We start from the raw sequence: 21,587 nt of genomic DNA, 5'->3' as shown, positions 1-21,587 counted from the left end.
CTGATAGCATTGTTTTATTGTGGCTTAAATAATGGTTCATTTTACCTGAGCATTATAACTAAGCTTGAATTGCAAATTATTTTTGTGGCTTACAAAATATTTATAGAAAAATAAGTAGCTGTGAGATCTGCATATGACAGTCACCACGGCTTAACTTTACTGCTTATCTCACATACCCATTTTTGTTTTCTGAAGCAGATCCAGTTTGCAGATGACATGCAGGAATTTAGCAAGTTTCCGACTAAAACAGGGCGCAGATCTCTGTCACGTTCTATTTCTCAGTCGTCAACTGACAGCTACAGTTCTGGTGAGTTTTGATGATGAAGCATTTGCATTATTTCTTAGGAGACAATGCTATTTTTATGGTAGGATGGAAGGATAAAGGTACAGAGGGATTTTTAAGTGGGATTGGTTTTTATGAATATTTAGAATGCATTATGAATTTAGAATTTAAGCCTATCTTGCATAACTATAATATGCAATTTAGAGGTCTGATTGTGTTTACTATACAACATAATCCTTTGTATTAGGCTAAATAGTTGAACTTCAGTGCATCCCATCATATAATACCATAGACATTAGGTCTGAGCAGAGAGAAGGAAAGATCAAAAATGGAATGCAATCAAACATTCCTGGAGTTGACGGTTGTTCTTTTTTTGTTAACCGTCCCCTCATGCCCTAATGCATTTCAATGGGTCCATTCCCTGATTTTACACTGCCCATCCTACATTTTACACCACAAATTGTTCTCCGTCACAGTATTTTGAACTAGTAATGGACAATAGTTATTTTCTTGAGTACTGCAAATGTTCAGAGTGGTAGGATAGTTCATGGTTTTGCAATGCAAAAGTTCTAAAATACTGCACATATAGCATACATTTTGCAAAATTTAGCATATAATATACCTATATACATGTATTTGTACCATGTACAGAAATGTTACATGCTGGAACAACCTGATTGACACAATAAACCATTGTGGTCCATTGCAAATTGCTTTGTGTTTTCCTATATACAGTTTTGGATTTTTCAATCCTGGATTTTACTTTTACTTTTTATTTTAAAACACATAAAATAATAACAAAGATTCCTGTATAATGACATATACAATAGGTAGTCATGACAAAAAGGCAGTGACAGTGTGTAAATATTTTATTTTAAGTTATATTTTACTTAGGATATATTAATTTATTTTAGGAGAGTTTGGCGTTTTCAGCAGAAGTTCAGGTGCTCTCACAGTCTCAGCAACTAAGGTCCCCTTCAGGCCCTCAGGATTGGTCCCAGTTACTGGTGCAGGCGCGTGAAACCATGTCTGCCTTGTGCAGATGAACATATCCTTTGACCCTCCTCCAGAGCTAGAGTGTGTCAACTCAGTTGAGCACTTTCCATAATTGGTGGCCTCAATTCAGCACAAGTTAAAGAAGTGTTCATCAACAGTGGCAGCCTTAGAAATAGATTAATACAGATTATCTGTCTTGTCCTCTTTATTGGAAAAATAGGAGTGAGTCGGACCAATCTAATGCCCTCTCATCTGTAATGGAGAGTCCAGATGATCAGTTTTTTAAGGAAAAGTTGCAATGGAGGCACTCAGTCTGGCACGCGCTTAACTGACCCATTCTATTACATCTGATACAGCTTTGCCATCTTTGTTTTGTAGCAGGCGTGCTTTTCTTCTTGCCTCATGACAAAAGCCTCTTTGTCCTAGTTCAGGTGACATAGGAAGGGTGCTTTCAGTCCAACTGGAATTTAAGAACACTGTAACTCTTTTCACTGGAGAATATCTACAATTGGTTCCCTATTGAGGAGGCTTTGTCCTATTTAAGCAGTGTTGCTCTCAACACTTAGAAATTACTAGCAAGGGCCTCTGCCAGTTCAGTAGAAGCACAGTGGACTCCTAGGGAGCTCCAAATCCTTCCAGGTGACTGCAACACAAGTTAGGAAATAACACTATCCATTGACCAAGAGAGCAGACCCAAAGCCACTGAGTTGCACAAATCTTCCTGAATGTACGGCCCTTTTTTTTCACTTGGGATCAGTGTTAATGCGGTTCTGTGATTTTCGGAATGTCTGGGAAAGCTCCCAAGAGAATCATTGGGTCCTAGCAGTCCCATCCAGGACCATCACTTGAAGTTTGAGGAACCCCTTTTTATTTAATTTTGGACAATCAATCCCAGTTTGTGGAACTAGGTTGACACGTTTTCACTCACATTTCTTTTTCTTTCCCAAGAATGACGCATCCTTTTGGTCTGGCTGAAGTAATATTTTATTCTCTACCTTGAGGCAGGCAGCGGGAGATTTGAAACTTTGGTTTAAGTGGAAGCAGTGTGTGGTTATAGTGGCTCCCATATAACTGCCAAGTACCCAAAAAATAACTGTATAGACAAAGACATCAAAGAGATGGAAGCATTATTCGTAAGAGATGAGCGAGTTTTCAGAGGAAATAAGGCATGATGAGACTGAATGAGAACCACAGATACTGCAGTGAAGACATTTCTTAAGATTATCTATTTCACTTTCACTGAGTGTAATAATCTGCAGAATGTAGCTGCTAGTGTACAGTAAGTGGGATTCTTATTTCTTACGATGAGAATTCTGTTTTTAAATACAAATACAAAGGTAAACGTTTTATGTATGCTCATTTGTATCACCGGGATGTAGTTATACTATTGACACCAAAATAATGACAGTGTAAGTGTCAACATATTCATTCTGTCGACATGTTTAAAATGGTGACATTGTGACTGTCTACAGTAGTAATGTGAGGCTTTAGCAAACAAACATAAAGACTAAAATGATACATTAATTTGATATACATCGATCAACCACACCATTAACAGCTCTGACCCGTCAAGGCAAGGACTCCACAAAACCTATGAAGGTGTCCTGTGGTATCGGGCACCAAGACGTTAGAAGCAGATCCTTTAAGTCCTGTAAGTTGCGAGCGGGGGCCTCAAAGGCTTGGTCATTTTTTTCAGCACATCCCACAGATGCTTAATCGGCTTGAGATCTGGGGAATTTGGAGGCCAAGTCAACACCTTGATCTCTTTGTCGTTTTCCTTAAACCATTTCTGAACAATTTTTGCAGTGTGGCAGGGCGCATTATCCTGATGAAAGAGGCCGCTGCCATCAGGGAATACCGTTGCCATGAAGGGATGTACTTGATCTGCAACAATGTTTTGGTAGGTGGTATGTGTCAAAGTAATGTCTACATGAATGCCAGAATCCATGGTTTCCCAGCAGAACATTGCCCAGAGCATAACACTGCCTCCGGTGACTTGTCTTCTTCCCATAGTGCATCCTGGTGCCATCTCTTCCCCTGTTAAATGGCGCCCACGCACCCAGCCATCCACGTGGTGTTAATGAATGCGATATTTATTAGATTAGGCCACCTACTTCCATTGGTTCTTGGTCCAGTTCTGGCGCTCACACGCCCATGCTTTCGGCGGTGGGCAGGGGTCAGCATGGGCAATGTGAGTGCCCGGTCTGTGGCTACGCAGCCCCATATGATGCACTGTGTGTTCTGACACCTTTCTATCATAGCCAGTATTAACTTTTATCAACAATTTGTGCTACCAGATTGGGATTGAACCAGACGGGCTAGCCTTTGTTCCCCCCGCGCATCAGTGAGCCTTGGGTGCCCATGACCCTGTTGACAGTTCAACAGTTATCTTTCCTTGGACCACTTTTGGTAGGTATTAACTTCTGGATGGCGGGAACACCTCACAAAATTTGCCGATTTGGAGATGCTGTGACCTAGTTGTCTAGCCATCACAATTTGGCTCTTGTCAAAGTTGCTTAGATCCTTATGCTTGCCCATTTTTCCTGCATTCAACATATCAAATTCAAGAACTGAGTGTTCACCTGCTACCTAATATATCCCACCCCATGACAGGTGCCATTGTAACGAGATAATCAATGTTATTCACTTCACTTGTCAGTAGTTTTAATGTTATGACTGATTGGTGTATTTAATTGATGTTGCTATTTATTTTTAATGTTATGTATTCATTTATGTGTTACTTTTTCTTATGTTAGTTGCCTCTTACACAGACAGTTCGGATGATGAAATGTCCCCCCGAGACAAACAGCAAACCACCTCGAAAGGCAGCAGCGACTTTTGCGTCAAGAACATTAAGCAAGCTGAGTTTGGCAGGAGGGAGATTGAAATTGCAGAGCAAGGTGACTGCTTATTTTCATGGAGAAGGGGTGAGGTCTGGGCATGGTGATCTCAATGTCTGTTCAATGAGAACATAGATTAATAGCTTAGTTTACATACAACTTAATAATATTGTTCTCCCTTTTTAATATTCACAGAAATGTTAGCTCTGGTATCGCTGAGGAAGCGTGCACAGGGAGAAAAGCCTCTAGCTGGAGCGAAGATAGTAGGATGCACTCACATTACAGCACAAACTGGGGTTAGTACATAGGAGTGAATATGTTATTGCAGACATCTATGTGATGTTTAATACTTTCATGTCAAAAAAGACAAAAGTATTATAGGAGTGATACCTTTATTGGCTAACCAAATTTATTTATTATTTATATATTTTTTATTTTATTATTGCAGACATGGAATGTTTAGGATTGCAGAGTAATTATGTAACCTTCTAACCTTTGTAGTTTATTACTTTTAGCACAATTAGTTATTATTGACACAAAGAAGGGCTGTTATTTTTGCCACTGACAGTTAGCGTTAATCATATTTTGAAGTTGTTTTGTGTAACTGCAAATGAATAGCAGGAAAAAAAAACTAGATGCAAAGTGTCATGAAAAATAATGGAATAGACTGTGTTCTAATGATGTGCTTATTTAAATTGCTCATTTGCATCAATAATGCTTATGTCCTCCCTTTTAACACATCATTTGAAGGCTGTTAAGCAAGTTTCCCTGCAGCATAGTGTGCTATGTACAGTAAGTACTTCATGATTGTTCCCATAGCTCTCCATTATATTTTACAAAGTCTTAACATTTGTTGCAAACAACATTGTAATTTATGCATAGTGATTGCTTGTCAGAAAATGTGTGTGTGTGTATAGGTCTATTTGCTTCATTATTATTTCTGCTATCGGCGTTAAACGTTCACTGATATTTCCTAAAGTTTCAGTGGATGATTATGTAGCAGCTGGTGGCTCAGAGTAATGCTGTTTAGATGTTGTATATGATGATTGCTGTTTTTGAGTGACGTTTTGAAATTGTCATCTGGTAAAGGATGAAAATAATGTATAGTAGTGGAACTTTGTTGTACATATACCTTTATTCCATATACAGTATATTGTATTAAATGCCAGCCTGTGAAAATCTCATGTGATGGTAGTTACCTGTAGGTCAGCATGCTGGTATAATCTTTTGAGGGAAAAATCATTGAAAACTAGAGATGAGCGCACTCGGATTTTGTGAATCCGAGCCCACCCGAACCTTTCCGATCCGAGTCGGATCCGAGACAGATCCGGGTATTGGCGCCAAATGAAAACTTGAAACCGAGGCTCTGAGTCATAATCCCGCTGTCGGATCTCGCGATACTCGGATCCTATAAATTCCCCGCTAGTCGCCGCCATCTTCACTCGGGCATTGAACAGGGTAGAGGGAGGGTGTGTTAGGTGGTCCTCTGTCCTGGTAGATCTCGTGCTGTGCTGTTTAGTTCTGTGCTGTGCTGTTTAGTTCTGTGCTGTGCTGTGCTGTGCTGTGCTGTGCTGTGTTCTGCAGTATCAGTCCAGTGGTGCTGTGTGCTGTGCTCTGTCAATTTTGAGTTCAGTGGAGCTGCTGGGTCCTGTGCTGTGTCCTGTTCAGTCCAGTGGTGCTGTGTCCTGTGCTCTGTGCTTCTAAGGGCATAGTTATTTCCCCATTATTCCCAAGTGTTTTAAAAAATAAAAAAAAGTTATAAAAAAAAAATACAAAAAAATAATTACAAAAAAATTTAATTACAACAAAATTTGCAAAACCAATCCTGCAGTATAAGCCCATTGGTACTGCAATATTATATTACCAAGTTCACTGATTCAGCAGTATAAGTCCAGTGGTACTGCTATTACAAAGTTCACTGATTCAGCAGTGTATAAGTCCAGTGGTACTGCTATTACAAAGTTCACTGATTCAGCAGTATAAGTCCAGTAGTACTGCTATTACAAAGTTCACTGATTCAGCAGTGTATAAGTCCAGTGGTACTGCTATTACAAAGTTCACTGATTCAGCAGTGTATAAGTCCAGTGGTACTGCTATTACAAAGTTCACTGATTCAGCAGTGTATAAGTCCAGTGGTACTGCTATTACAAAGTTCACTGATTCAGCAGTATAAGTCCAGTGGTACTGCTATTACAAAGTTCACTAATTCAGCAGTATAAGTCCAGTGGTACTGCTATTACAAAGTTCACTGATTCAGCAGTATAATTCCAGTGCTACTCTCCTGTGCCGCATATAATTTTTAAAGGCTTTGCCGAGTGTGTGTGGCTTAGAGGTACGCTCTCTTGTGCTACATATAATGGAAAACCAAAATTTGGAGGATAAAGTAGGGAAAGATCAAGACCCACTTCCTCCTAATGCTGAAGCTGCTGCCACTAGTCATGACATAGACGATGAAATGCCATCAACGTCGTCTGGCAAGCCCGATGCCCAATCTCCTAGTACAGGGCATGTAAAATCCAAAAAGCCCAAGTTCTCAAAAAATAGCAAAAAGAGAAACTTAAAATCATCTGAGGAGAAACGTAAAGTTGGCAATATGCCATTTACAACACGTAGTGGCAAGGAACGGCTTAGGCCCTGGCCCGTGTTCATGACTAGTGGTCCAGCTTCACCCAAGGATCTAAGCCCTCCTCCTCCCCCCCCCTACAAAAAATTTAAGAGAGTTATGCTGTCAGCAACAACAACAAAACAGCAAAGAACTCTGCCTTCAAAACAGATGACATCACAAATCCCCAAGGCGAGTCCAAGGGTGTTGTTGGTTGTGAACCCTGACCTTCCCATCACTGTACGGGAAGAGGTGACTCCATCCAGCATTTGCAGCACGCCCTCTGCATATGCTGGAAGGATCACCCACAGTCCAGTTACAGATTTGGCTAATGAAGGTGTGAATGTTGTACACCGGGAGGAGGATATTGATGTAGCTGGTGCTGAGGAGGATGTTGATGATTATGATGCAGACAGATACCAAATTGCCTTTCTCAATTTCTATTTATATTCTAGATTATATAACGGCTGAATAGTTTTCTGTTTTACTCCTAGTGGACAGGGGATCTGATGCAGACAGATACCAAACTGCCTTTGTCCATTTCTTTGTATATTTGAATTTCTAGTTCTACAGTCTATGCAGGCTGCTTTATTTATATTCAACTACAAGTGTAGGGCGGGGGGGCATAGATAGCCACCAAAGTAACGTGGTCCATTTAATTTCACTTTCTAGCTCCACAGTCTGTGCGGCCTGCTTTTTTTATCTTCAAAGTATTTATATTTACAAGCCTTGCAATCTAAATTAACTAGAGGTAGTGATGTGGTAGAACTCCAAAAGGCAGTTTGGAAGCCCCTGTACAAACTGGCTCTATTTTTTAACTGAGTTGTCCCCCCTCCACTGTGTACTTGGAAAGAGTTTTTAGTGCAGCGGGGAACCTGGTCAGTGAGCGGCGAAGGAGGTTGCTTCCTCACAACGTTGAAAAAATGATGTTTATAAAAATGAATAATCAATTCCTCAATGAAGTACAGCACTGTCCTCCAGACAGTACAGAGGGACCTGTGGTTGTGGAGTCCAGCGGGGACGAATTGATAATGTGTGAGGAGGAGGAAGTACACACTGTAGGGGGAGAGGAATCAGAGGTTGAGGATGAGGACGACATCTTTCCTCAGTAGAGCCTGTTTAGTTTGTACAGGGAGAGATGAATTGTTTTATTGGTGTGGGGGCCCAAACAAACCAATCATTTCAGCCACAGTTGTTTGGTAGGCCCTGTCGCTGAAATGATTGGTTTGTTAAAGTGTGCATGTCCTATTTCAACAACATAAGGGTGGGTGGGAGGTCCCAAGGACAATTCCATCTTGCAACTATTTTTTTGGCATTATGTGACCATTCAACAGTCGTTTGCCATGTTCAAAAAGTAAAAGAAAATGCCAACAAATTCAATAAATTAAATCAAAAGTTAAATGCCCTGTCATTATTTAAAACAAGAGGTATTGACGTGCTAGAATTAGTGTAGTGTTAATATGTTATAAACACTACACTTGGAACTTGGAGGAGGTATTGTGGCCCTGGTATCAAATTGGGTACCGGGGCCACCCCACACCGAAGTCCAGATACTTGTTTGGTGGAATTCTGACCAGTTGAGGGTGTATTTATTTTATTGTGGCCCCGGTATCAAATTGGGTACCGGGGTCACCCCACTACGCAGTCCAGATACTTGTTTGGTGGAATTCTGACCAGTTGAGGGTTTTATTATTATATTGTGGGGACCACTCTATACCACACTACTACTCTATACCACTCTATTTAATACTTTAATTCTATTTAATACTTTAATTCTATTACTAATTCCCATAAAGAGGAACTGCCGCTTCTATTTAATACTTTAATTCTATTAGTAGTTACCATAAAGAGGAACAAATTAAACAAATTTTACCAAAAGTATAATATGAGTTACAAACACTACACTTAAAAGATGGTGCCTTTAAATGAAAAAGTCAGTCTTCATTGCACGACTATGTGCAACAGGGACAGTTTTTTGGTTTACAAAGTCAACCAATAACACTTCAACCCTGTCTGTCTTTAACATACTTGATGGGACCTCAATGATGAATGGTCTGTACCATGGTTGGAGGAGGTATTGTGGCCCCGGTACCAAATTGGGTACCGGGGTTACTCCACTATGCAGTCCAGATAGAGGTGTATCAGATATTAAACAACGTTGACTGTTGCTGCAAAATTTTTAAATAATATTGTGGGGAACACTACACTACGCAGTCCATAAACTTTTTGGGTGGAATTCAGACCCGTGTAGGGTTTTTTAATAATATTGTGGCCCCGGTAAAAAATTGTGTACCGGGGCCACCCCACTACGCAGTCCAGAACCTTTTTTTTTGGGAATTCAGACCCGTGGAGGGTTTTTTAATTATATTGTGGTGACCCACTCCTCTACGCAGTCCAGGTACATTATTGGTGCGAATCATACAAGTTCAGGGTTTTTAATTTATATTGTGGTTACCCACTCCTCTACGCAGTCCAGGTACATTATTCGGTGTGATTCATACCAGTTGATGGTTTTCTTATTATATATATTGTGGTGACCCACTCCTCTACGCAGTCCAGGTACATTATTGGTGCGAATCATACAAGTTCAGTGTTTTTAATTTATATTGTGGTGACCCACTCCTCTACGCAGTCCAGGTACATTATTGGTGCGAATCATACAAGTTCAGGGTTTTTAATTTATATTGTGGTGACCCACTCCTCTACGCAGTCCAGGTACATTATTGGTGCGAATCATACAAGTTCAGGGTTTTTAATTTATATTGTGGTGACCCACTCCTCTACGCAGTCCAGGTACATTATTCGGTGTGATTCATACCAGTTGATGGTTTTCTTATTATATATATTGTGGTGACCCACTCCTCTACGCAGTCCAGGTACATTATTGGTGCGAATCATACAAGTTCAGTGTTTTTAATTTATATTGTGGTGACCCACTCCTCTACGCAGTCCAGGTACATTATTGGTGCGAATCATACAAGTTCAGGGTTTTTAATTTATATTGTGGTGACCCACTCCTCTACGCAGTCCAGGTACATTATTCGGTGTGATTCATACCAGTTGATGGTTTTCTTATTATATATATTGTGGTGACCCACTCCTCTACGCAGTCCAGGTACATTATTGGTGCGAATCATACAAGTTCAGTGTTTTTAATTTATATTGTGGTGACCCACTCCTCTACGCAGTCCAGGTACATTATTGGTGCGAATCATACAAGTTCAGGGTTTTTAATTTATAATGTGGTGACCCACTCCTCTACGCAGTCCAGGTACATTATTCGGTGTGATTCATACCAGTTGATGGTTTTCTTATTATATATATTGTGGTGACCCACTCCTCTACGCAGTCCAGGTACATTATTGGTGCGAATCATACAAGTTCAGTGTTTTTAATTTATATTGTGGTGACCCACTCCTCTACGCAGTCCAGGTACATTATTGGTCAGACCAGTTGATGGTTTTCTTATTATATTGTGGGGACCCACTCCTCTACGCAGTCCAGAAAGATACCTCGTTGCAACGTTTTGGACTAATAACTATATTGTGAGGTGTTCAGAATACACGGTAAATTAGTGGAAATGCTTGTTATTGAATGTTATTGAGGTTAATAATAGCGTAGGAGTAAAAATAAGCCCAAAAACTTGATTTTTGAACTTTTTATGCTTTTTTCAAAAAAAATCCGAATCCAAAACCTTAAATCCGAACCAAAACCTTTCGGCAGGTGTTTTGCGAAACAAATCCGAACCCAAAACATTGCGGAAATCCGAATCCAAAACACGAGACACCAAAAGTCGCCGGTGCACATCTCTATTGAAAACAATATCAAGTATGTATTACTTAGTTAAAGATAGACCGCATAAAGCTTTCAACACATTTGGGCAATCATATTGGACAGATCTAGGCATTGAAGCCAAACACCTGGAGTCTTTGGGGCACAATTAATGTCAGTCAGCTGCTGGCAGATCGTAGTCATCAGCCGACAAAGTTTTCCTTCACTCCTACTTATTGTTTGTTATTTTGAGCCCATATGCTCAAAGATTTGTGGACAGTTTGGCCTTACAGAATCAAATTGTGCCTCCAAATTTCTGAGTCATTGGGTAGCTCATGTAAACTAGATAGGTACCCTTTAGTCTTAAAAGCTTTGTCCACCTGTGACCATGTGAGGGGAATAGGTACCATCTCCCGGGGTAGATGGCAGCAAACAGCAGCAATAAAGTCATACAAGTCCATTATTTTCGGTGTAACTGACCTCAGCCAGTTTTATTAGCACATTCAAATAAACAAAAAATAAAAACCTTGCCTGTCCGGCACTCACTACACATTTCATGTAGAACCTCTCTCAAGGATGAAGGACCTTATATCCCACACAAAAATATAATACGTATTATGGCACAGCAGAGTGTCTCAGGAGACAACTAACCTCCTTCCCAGGTCTGAGAGAGAGATTGAGGGAGAGCTGCAACCTTTTACAGCCATTACTCAGGTGCAGCTCCTAATTAGTCTGTTGTGAGCCTGCAAACCAGAAGACCTAGAATGGGTCTTTTGCATGGAGCCCACCCCGCTCTCCATACAAAACACCAGGGGCCCTTAAAAGCTTTTCTTGAAGCTGAACACACTTTTTTTGATGCTGATTCATATATAGAGTATTCTCCCTGGATTTAAAAGCATGCAAGTCAGACAGCATGGGACATGAATACCTGCCATACAAACCACTGACTCTGTCACACTACCTATAAATCCAACTTTGCATCCAGGAAAGTCTAGAGACAAAGGAGGCAGCTGTTTAAATGAATAGACCTTATGTCATTTTAGGTGCAGAAAAAAAGTGCACTTTTTCTTTGTGTGTTCAAACATACCCATTTGTCTGCCTAGCTCATTTCGATGTACACATTACGATCTTTGGAGCTGCTACTAGAAAATCAATCTGTGTCTAGCTCTGCTGGCTGACTGAGGACTGTTTGAGAAGTTTAAACACTTAACCTGCGGGGTCCTGACATTGCCGCTTTAAATTAACATTAATAGAAGTCACGATGACACTAAACTGTAGTGCCAGACAGCTCTTCATTCGAAATCACTTGCAGTCAAGCATGCTGCATAGTCGTTTTTAAGGTAAGTCTATTAATATTTAAATCGGTTTTTAATACATTAGTTTTTTATTTGTAGGTTTCGTGGGTGTTGTAATTGTGGTACAATTACCACCGCTCTTGCCTTGTCCATGGTGTGGAATGAGAGAGGGAGAGCGGGAGAGACCCCAGCTAGTGAATGAAGGCTATTCAAATGTTAATTGCAAAGGCCTCTTTAGGCGTAGCCCTTGTGCAGGATGTGTGACAGGCCTATTCAATCTTAAGAGATGTTATTACAATAGGCCCCTGGAGGTTATAGTTCTACACTAGAAGCACTGGTTTGCTAAACATAATCTAATGAGCAGGGGGAGATCTCTTCATCAGACATACTTAAAATTTTCATTTGGCTTGAAAGCACTTTAGGTAATGCCATTTTATGTAAAACTTTAAAAGGGACACATGGGACACTCTGTTGAAAGTCTTTTAAATTTAATGATAAAATAGCTAAGCATTTCATTCTACACTAGATTAGGTTGAGGATAATATTTAAGGGATTTGATCATGCTTCTCAGATGTACCCTACAAACATGATAACCAGAGGGCTATATGCCCACAAATTGTTCCCACACAGGTTGCACAGTTTATCCTCTGGACAGTTTTTTTTGAGAATGGCCTGGTATAGTAGGGAATGCCAAAGTAGAAATATATCTCTGTCTTGTGCTAATAACAGTAGTCCACAGTGGGTACGCCTCGCATGTGTATGCTTCTGAGGACTTATGAAAAATTACCTTTTCCCATTCCAGAAGCCAGTGGTGTTTGTTAGTTTATGTGACAATATACTTCTGCATTTATGGAAGAATCTGACAATGTCTTCTGTCTCCATAAAGCAGTTATATGTAGCACCCAAGAGTGGGGAAGGCAATTGTGTAAACTCCCCTTTTTTCTTCATCTTGAACGTACATGATGTAATTGTGCTTTTTCTAACAAACCGGACCTCATGGGTAACATAGCACAGATCTCTGACTTCATAAAATGCCCTTTCCTCCCTGAATGAGCAACATAAGAAAGAAGTCTGCAAGTCTGTCCCAAGATGAGGGAACAAGTTAACCGAATAGCCTAATGAATTCAATATCATATATATATTTTTTTATTATTATTATTATTATTGAAGCCTGAGGTGCGGTGCTCCAAATCTCCCTGTGCAGTCTGTGACAGTGCTTGGGTCTTTGGACCCTTCCCAAAAGGGAAAGGGCCCCGTTTCCTCCCTATCCCTCAGGAACGAAAAGGCCCCAGAGATGGGAAAAAGATCTTCAGGCTCTCTTTCCCCGAAGCTAGGGAGAGCCCCTTTATATGCCCGACTTCCGGAGCCAAAAGGCCCCTTAAGAGGCAAGGGTCTTCAGGACCACCTCTGCCACAAGGCTCAGGCGGTCCCCTTTTCTTTGAGGTTGGCTGAAGCTTCCCCCGGGGGACTGATTCTTCAGCTCCCCACTAAGAAGGGAGCCTCAGATGACATCGGGAGAGAGGGTCACCCATAAGGGTCTACACCCAAACCCCAACATACCTGCTCCACATCAATAAAAAAAAAATAAAAAAAAAACCCTACAAAGTGCTTTGTGAAATGTGCTCTGTGTCCAATAAATAAGTGCCCGCAGGCCCCAGCCTAATGGCCGGTCGGTTTAAAAAATGTTTTGGTTCAGCCAAAGGGCCAGGACCAAGAAATAAAAAGTGATGTAGGGAGGTTAAAAAGTGCTTAGTTCTCGTGCTGTACTCTGTTCACAGTGAACGTGTTGCAGGTTCCCCATCACCAGTGAATTTTCGGGCATCCCTAGCTCCCTTTAAAACAGGGGCACGTCAGCACCTCGGGCTCCAAACGCCACAGGCCCTTTGGCCAGAGGACCAGGTGACGTCCCATCGCCTATAGGGGGTGCCTTTAAGCCTCTACTACGTACATGGGAATCTACACCTGATCTTAGCCAAAAGGCCGAGAAGCGATGTCAGTATTCTCTATTGCTACACTTAATCTTATCCAGAATGCCATCAGACAGGTCTGACCAGATTTTTGACCGATTTGGGAAGGTTACCCATGCTTAGGCAGAACAGCCAGATCATATAAGGCATAGTGAGATATACACTTGATCAGATATGGTCATTATCTGACCGGGTTTTCCAGCAGTCCCAGTCTGATTCCAATCAGATTTTGATCGGGATTGGCCATCTTCTTCGTCCTTTTTATACGGTATAATTTGCACCCATTTAGAGTGTATGGACATCTTTAGAGAAAATGAGATTTACAGATAGATGATTGCTTATCCCACTATATCCAGGATAGTTACCTGTAGATCCATTTGCTAAGCTCTAGTTGAAGCACATATTAGATTAAAATGGCTCAGGATAAGGTGAAATGATTTGGGATATTTTGGGATACGTAATCCTATATAAGTGTATGATCACCAGTAAATCCTTTTATGCTAGAGCAGTACTGTCAGTGTGGTTATTCCATTTCCTACAATTTGTGACACCTCATTTATATAAATTCAAAAGAGCTATTTTGCAGGACCATCTTCATTTTACCTTGTCAAAGAATAAAGGGCGGAATAGTGTGGGCTGTTTACAATGTAACAGTGGTGTAATCAGAGAAGAATCTTGGATGTGATCTGAGGGTCTATAGAAGTGAGTGTGTCTCATATTCCCAGCTTTCACTGCCGGCACATTCATTGCTTCTGGTCTTATAGTTTTTTTTCTGTGTCTCAATTTACAGAATAAGGGCACTCTGTCTATATTGACTCAGTGCCTGTCTCTGATATGTCTACATATTTCAGCTTGTAATCTCTGTTGAGACTGTGACATTTTTAGTTTTTCATTTAATTTTTCCCAGTCCCTTGTGATTTTTCTTTTATTGTTTCCTTGATTTGGTGTTTTGCAAGGTAATTTTCAAGTAGCTTTTGGCTGGATAGAGAACTAATAAATTATTTCAGGGCATGTGGTTTAAACATGGTCTTGTGGCTCAGCATTGCATTATGGTGGTATAATGCTAGTGTTTATATGTACCCAGTATGTCAGTGCCTTTATCCTGTACTGCACTGAGTCATGGGAATCTGCTTAGCTCAGCTAAGCATGCACTTTATGATTGTGCTCCTCTGCACTTGGAGGAGCTTTTTACAGAATTTCGGATGTAATATTTTTTTAGGGCCGGACTCCTGGTGGTGTTAGATCTAAAATTCTGACCCAAGTCTGCCTGTGGTGTCAAGTATATCTGGAAGCGCTTCAATCAGCTGGAGAGAATTGACACAGACCAAGTTCTGTATACAAGGAATATTCTCTAGTTTATTGATACAAAGATACAAGTTTTTATAGCTTACTGAATAAATTAATCCTACGTCATATACATACAATGTCTATGGAAAGCGCTACTAATTAACTTTCTCACGTATTCTTGAGATGTTTACTTTCTCCCCCTTCTAAGGACAGATGAGCCTATTATTTTTATCTCAAGGGGAGCTGGAGGTATGCTATGTCCAACATCAAGGGCACAGCTCCCATACTATGAGCTGGATATGAAAATGCTCATTGTTTCATATCTTGATACATTTATTTTAGTGTTCTCTATGTCATTTTAACTTCAAGGCCATGGGCTCACATCTTGTAAGACTGCAAATCAGCAGAAAAATTTATAATCTTTTCTAGCAAATAATATTTCAATGCAAGTTACAATAAAATGGCTGAACAAAGGCTTTATGAGGCCTTAACAAAAAATCATATTGAACAGTGGCATAAATACTCTTTGTGCAGTTTCCTTCAGAGCCAAGTCTAAAATCATACCAAAATGTTGAAACACAAATAAATCGATGTCTTTGATATATGTGATGATGTTATTCTCTTTCTGTTGTCCCTTCCCTGTTTCCATTTGTCTCTCAACCCCTTAGTATTTGTTGAAGGAAAACTAAGCAGGAGATTTGCACAAAGTAATTTTATATGAGATGGGGGAGGAGCTTGTGAACTGCTCGTCAAGTCCACACTGCTAACACCTATTAGCAACCTCATGTGTAGCACTGTCAAATTACAATAAAAGCATTTACTGGGAGCACACATATTTCCTTTTAACATTTAAAAGTTAAACCAATTGTGTGTGTCTCTTGCCATGCCCCATGCATAAACTGTGTCCTCGCCAACAAATTTTGCCAGCCAGGTGGTATTAAGAAGTAGCCGGGTGGGGGCAGTGTAATACTTTGCAATATTATTGAGAAATGTTGGAGGTTATTGCCCATATCTGTCAGGAATGGTCAGACTGTTGGTCAGGTGGTCTAACACACACTGCTGTCTGCAGTGCTCACATAGTGCCTGTTATAAAGGAATAAATGATTATTTCTCCTATTGTAACAGGTGTGAAGATACCAGGTTTTCTGGCTCAATTCTACCCACTTCACGCTGGCTGGCCATCCAGGGGTGCCTTCCTAGGGCAGGGAAGCCTACCCAGTATCTTCCAGGATTCGTTTAGTCACTCAGGCAAATGCAGTTAGAAAGTAAAGCAATACATTTTATAGTAATAAAAAAAATCACTAGATTATTATATACACAGACAGTAAATAAATGCCAGGCAGGTTCAACATTATCTGTCCCTTACACCACTAGCTTAAGCAGTCACCTGACTGTCCTGAATTCACCCAAATCCAAGGTCCATGGATCTCTCTCAGCTGCATATGTAGTCTCTGGTTGAGTACAGCAACTCAACACCAGACTTTGCACCTTCCAGGAATCAAATCACAGACAGAACACCTCCCCACCTGGAGTGGCTCCTTATATCTAGGGTCAAATTTCCACAGTGTTTGCCCCATCCCTGGGCAACCCCTGGGTCTCTCCTTCTTAAACAATGGTGGGTGCTGACCTAGGAGGTTGGAGGGGGAGTGGAGATGAGCTGTTATTCCACAGTCGCTTCCCTGCGGTTTCCCAGACAGAATGTCTCAGGCAGTCCTGTGGAGGACAATGGTTACTAATTGGCCTTCCCCACCTCCAAATATCAGATAACAGTTAACCCCTCCTGAAATTAACCCCTTACACTACTTTGTGATGTCACATGGTGCCCAGCTGTTCCATGCTTCCTGTAGAGAAAGGATGGGGGGATGAATGCAGCTCCAGCCCCCTCACCTGTATCCTGGACACCACCAGATCCTTACCCATAACCCACCTGGCTTCAATTTGAGAATAATGCATAACAGTATCACTGAATTAACAACAAACATATTTTTACAATGGGTAACATGGAATGAAGAAGTCTCTCATCTAGGCATTGCTACTATGTCCACTTGTCCACATGTATTTAGACACTGCAGTTGTACTCTGTTGAGCTGGGAAATAAAAGCAAGGGCCATAAAAAGTACATGCTACCATCCACATTTTGTGTGAAACGAAGGACAGGATGGTTAAGGTGTTATCAAACTCGTTTCGTAACAACAGGACTCTGTTAAGCTCCAAGAGCTGGGTGGCAAGTACCAATAGGGAAATAAGTGCTATGGAGAACATTGAAAAAAATCTTCAAACTTCATTTAAAACAAAGAGAATTTGGAAAATATTTAAAGATATTTATTTGTTCATTTCCAGTTCTTGCTTGGCTCAAATAACATGAATGACATATATTACTGTATGAACATGCTTTTAGTTTATATGTTATACCACTATGTTCATGTATGTTTTTCTTGGATATACCTTCAGGTGCTTATTGAGACTCTGTGTGCACTTGGAGCTCAATGTCGCTGGTCTGCGTGTAATATCTACTCCACTCAGAATGAAGTGGCTGCTGCTTTGGCTGAGTCAGGTATGAGCTTTAATTGCGTGTTTACAGTGTGTATTGTAATGAGTGACTAATCCTGATGGATCAGGCCATTTGTTTCTAATTCTTGTACAAGCATTCTATATTAATGCTTTTTATTACACTAATTAAAGGGACTCTATCATAAAAAGTTTTATATCTTTATGTGTTATTCCTTTAGGCCTTCTTGCCACAGTGCAAATATAGGTTATGATAAAAAGCAATGGAAACACCATGGGCACCTCCGGAACAGGACTGTTCACATCCAGTCCTAGTGTTTGGGAACATTTTTTTTTATTTTTTTATTAAAAACGTGAAAATGCGGAGATCGACTAAACCTAATAGAAATGACAATTTACATCCTTCGCAGCAGATGGTATAGTAAAGTATTGCATAATACAACTGATCAAATATAACATTCTGCATGCTTGGGGACATTTTAGTTCAGCATTCTCTCTCCCAATCAGTTGAACACAGCATTATAGTAAAAATAAATCTGAAATTCAAGTTGTTTTAAATAAAACAAAGACATTCACAAATAGATCTGTTTAAGTCTACCTTCAACATTGATTTTACATTTGCTATGCAGCTTAGTACGAGCTAATCCTCTCTGGTATCAGCCATTTAAGACTTGCATGTGCTCTCTGTGGTTTTCAAGAAATCTGCTTAGGAAATCGAGTTTTAGTCAAAAGCATAATATCTTCAATATTGTACATACAGTTAAATGCAGAAGTTTTGCATGTTTCACTGCGTGTCTTAGAAAATAGTAGTTAACACAACCTCTACATAGTACAGACTTAAACATTAAATATTTTACTGTACAATTAACTATTTATTTGCTGAATTTAACAGAATGTAAAGTAATTAAAAAGCATATGTGGTAACAACCAAAATGGACATGACCTTTATGCTTTGGTTCCCGTTTCACAGTAATTTGTTTCTGCCCTGTTGGGTTAGTGCCGAATATCTGTTTATTGTGTGACAAAATCTATAAATAAAAGTTAAAAAGCATATGTGGCTTTATATGGTAAAATACGCAGAGCAGCTCTCCCACCACATCTATTTCCCACTTCTAATATAAGCTCAGATATCACTGCTAGCACCTGCTATAGTGGTAAGACATAGTTGTTCTTTGAGAATAACAATAAATAAAACAGATTAAAAAGTATAACCGCGCCTGTAGGTAAAACACGTCATTGCTGTAAAAACAGCTCTCTGACTATAGAGACTTTGGAGGCCTCTTTGACCCGATATATTAAGTCCCTGAAGCTTCTCGCAGTCAGATCGCTGTGAAGTATGTTGATCAGCTTTTTCCTGCAGCGAGTGCTCTATCCTTTTTAGACCTAAAAAATATATAACCTTTATTTTAAGCAACACTGTCTCAGGTACTGTGAGTATCACAACTAACAGCACTATGCTGTGATTGTCTACACGTCATCTTAAAAGCTATAAAAGAAGAATACTAACTGAACTGGGAATGCAAATAACATCATTCCAACTCTTACTTGTTATCTGAATTGTCAAATGTGAGTTGGTTGCATATCTGTTCAGTCACGAAGTGGGTTGAATAATTATTGTTTATCCCTGTAATAGATGTGTGGAAGTGCTTGTGGTCTTAGGAATTTTCCCTTGAGAAACTTTAGCATCCCTAAGTGTGCCAAATATTAAAGTTTGTCCCCAGTGTTTTTCCTTTCCCAAATGATTTACTCTTGTCTGTTTTTCTCCTTCCATTGTTCTGTCTCTTTAAACCACAAGACTAAGACAAGAATGTCCAACCCTAAGCACGATAGGGGGATTCCCTTTTTAGGTTGTGACTACAGTCATTAATTGCACATAGTCCATTCAAATTTTGTTACTTTATAACATTGGTGTTACATATGTGAGTGAAAAGTGTAAGGAAAAACAGATGCTCATTTCTAAGAATTATATATGTTCATTCACCCCTGTAGCTTGTATGGTTGCTTCTATATCTGTGTGGTGGCCAGTTACACAAACTCAATGAGTTTGTGTAACAATAATGGACTCTGTTCTATACATTTTTGCAGCCACTCTACTGGCTCTCTTCTTCAGGGCCTGATCAACCACTAGGCTGACCAGGCTGCAGCCTGGGGCGCTGGGTCCCGGGGGGCGCTGCCCTGTGGGTATAAATAATTTTTTTTTTTGTAATTTTTTTTTTTTTTTTCTTCATTCATTTTTTTTTTCGGGGTGGGGGAGGGGGGGGGTCGCCGCGGGGGGGGGGGGGGGTGGAGGGGTGGACAATCAAAAGCAATGGTGGTCAGTGGTTAGCAACACACAGCCAATCGCCAGGCTGCCTGTTGCTGTGCAGCAGACAGGAAGCAGGACGTCTTCACTTCCTATCTGCTGATCTGAGGAGAGGAGCGACGCTGGCACAACTACAGGTAATTGAAGGGGGGAACTGCCCTGCATATCTATAGGGAGGGGGGGAACTGCCCTGCATATCTATAGGGAGGGGGGGGAACTGCCCTGCATATCTATAGGGAGGGGGGGGGGGGGACTGCCCTGCATATCGATAGGGAGGGGGGGAACTGCCCCGCATATCTATAGGGAGGGGGGGAACTGCCCTGCATATCTATAGGGAGGGGGGGAACTGCCCTGCATATCTATAGGGAGGGGGGGAACTGCCCTGCATATCTATAGGGAGGGGGGGGAACTGCCCTGCATATCGATAGGGAGGGGGGGGGAACTGCCCTGCATATCGATAGGGAGGGGGGGGGGAACTGCCCTGCATATCTATAGGGAGGGGGGGGAACTGCCCTGCATATCTATAGGGAGGGGGGGGAACTGCCCTGCATATCTATAGGGAGGGGGGAACTGCCCTGCATATCTATAGGGAGGGTGGGGAACTGCCCTGCATATCTATAGGGAGGGGGGGGGGAACTGCCCTGCATATCTATAGGGAGGGGGGGGAACTGCCCTGCATATCTATAGGGAGGGGGGGGAACTGCCCTTCATATCTATAGGGAGGGGGGGGGGAACTGCCCTGCATATCTATAGGGAAGGGGGGGGAACTGCCCTGCATATCTATAGGGAGGGGGGGAACTGCCCTGCATATCAATAGGGAGGGGGGGGGGAACTGCCCTGCATATCTATAGGAAGGGGGGGGAACTGCCCTGCATATCTATAGGGAGGGGGGAACTGCCCTGCATATCTATAGGGAGGGGGGGGAACTGCCCTGCATATCTATAGAGAGGGGGGGGAACTACCCTGCATATCTATAGGGAGGGGGGGGACTACCCTGCATATCTATAGGGAGGGAGAGGGGGGACTGTCATGCATATGTATAGGGAGGGAGGGGGGGGGCTGCCATGAAAATCTATAGGGAGGGAGAGAGGTTGATATGTATGAAGGAGGGCAGAGGAGGGGGGCTGATATATGTGACTGGGGGAGTTTTGATGTGACGGGGGGGATAGCTAGCTAGCAGAGTGGAGGTAAGGAAAATAGCTGCAAGGGGGATGAATGCAGGATGGGAGGTAAAGAAAATGGCTGCAGCAGGGGTTAAGGAAAATGGCTGTGGGGGGGGGGGGGGTGTGGTTAAGGAAAATGGCTGCAGGGGGTATTTAAAAATACAGCAGCTTTGGGGGGCAGAATCTCATGATTGTGTGGTGGTCACATGGGTGGTCTCAGCAATCACTAGAATACTAAATATTAGTGAGATGGGGCTGGTAGAGGTTTGTATTTGATTGACAACAAATATTCAGATATTGCTTATATATGCCTGTCCAATGGGGTACTTTTAGCTGGCCATAATGGAGTGTTTTGTGTTAACTAAAGGGCCTAATCATTCAGGGTTTGCATTATAATACATTTTTGCATTTTCAAAACAGGATGCCAACTTTCCAGAAGCCAGCGAGAGGATAACAAAGTTGCAAGAGAGAAGAGCAAGAACAGGTAAGAGACAATGGCACAATCTGTCTAAATTTGAATGCTGGAGAATACACTTGAACATTCATATTCAGGAGTGTTCCTATACACCTATA

The 21,587-nt window shown here is 41.3% G+C and overlaps 1 protein-coding gene across 8 annotated transcripts in view; it reads left to right on the top strand.

The window, feature by feature from the left end:
• AHCYL1 (adenosylhomocysteinase like 1) overlaps positions 1-21,587 on the top strand; it is a 71,913-nt gene that overhangs the window by 10,473 nt on the left and 39,853 nt on the right. For 2 of the 8 annotated variants that reach the window (XM_075195928.1, XM_075195929.1), the window contains exons 2-5: positions 199-307; positions 4,036-4,179; positions 4,315-4,415; positions 17,493-17,595. In XM_075195928.1, coding sequence (XP_075052029.1) covers positions 199-307; positions 4,036-4,179; positions 4,315-4,415; positions 17,493-17,595 — 457 coding nt within the window. Of the gene's footprint in view, positions 1-195; positions 308-2,556; positions 3,180-4,035; positions 4,180-4,314; positions 4,416-17,492; positions 17,596-21,587 lie in introns of those variants that run through there. The other 6 variants (XM_075195930.1, XM_075195932.1, XM_075195925.1 and 3 more) reach the window with 4 other exon arrangements.

Source organism: Mixophyes fleayi, chromosome 2 (genome assembly GCF_038048845.1).
Source record: "Mixophyes fleayi isolate aMixFle1 chromosome 2, aMixFle1.hap1, whole genome shotgun sequence".
NCBI classification, from domain to species: domain Eukaryota; kingdom Metazoa; phylum Chordata; class Amphibia; order Anura; family Limnodynastidae; genus Mixophyes; species Mixophyes fleayi.
The sequence above is the reverse complement of the archived record's forward strand: the minus strand, read 5'-3'. Positions and strand labels throughout refer to the sequence as shown.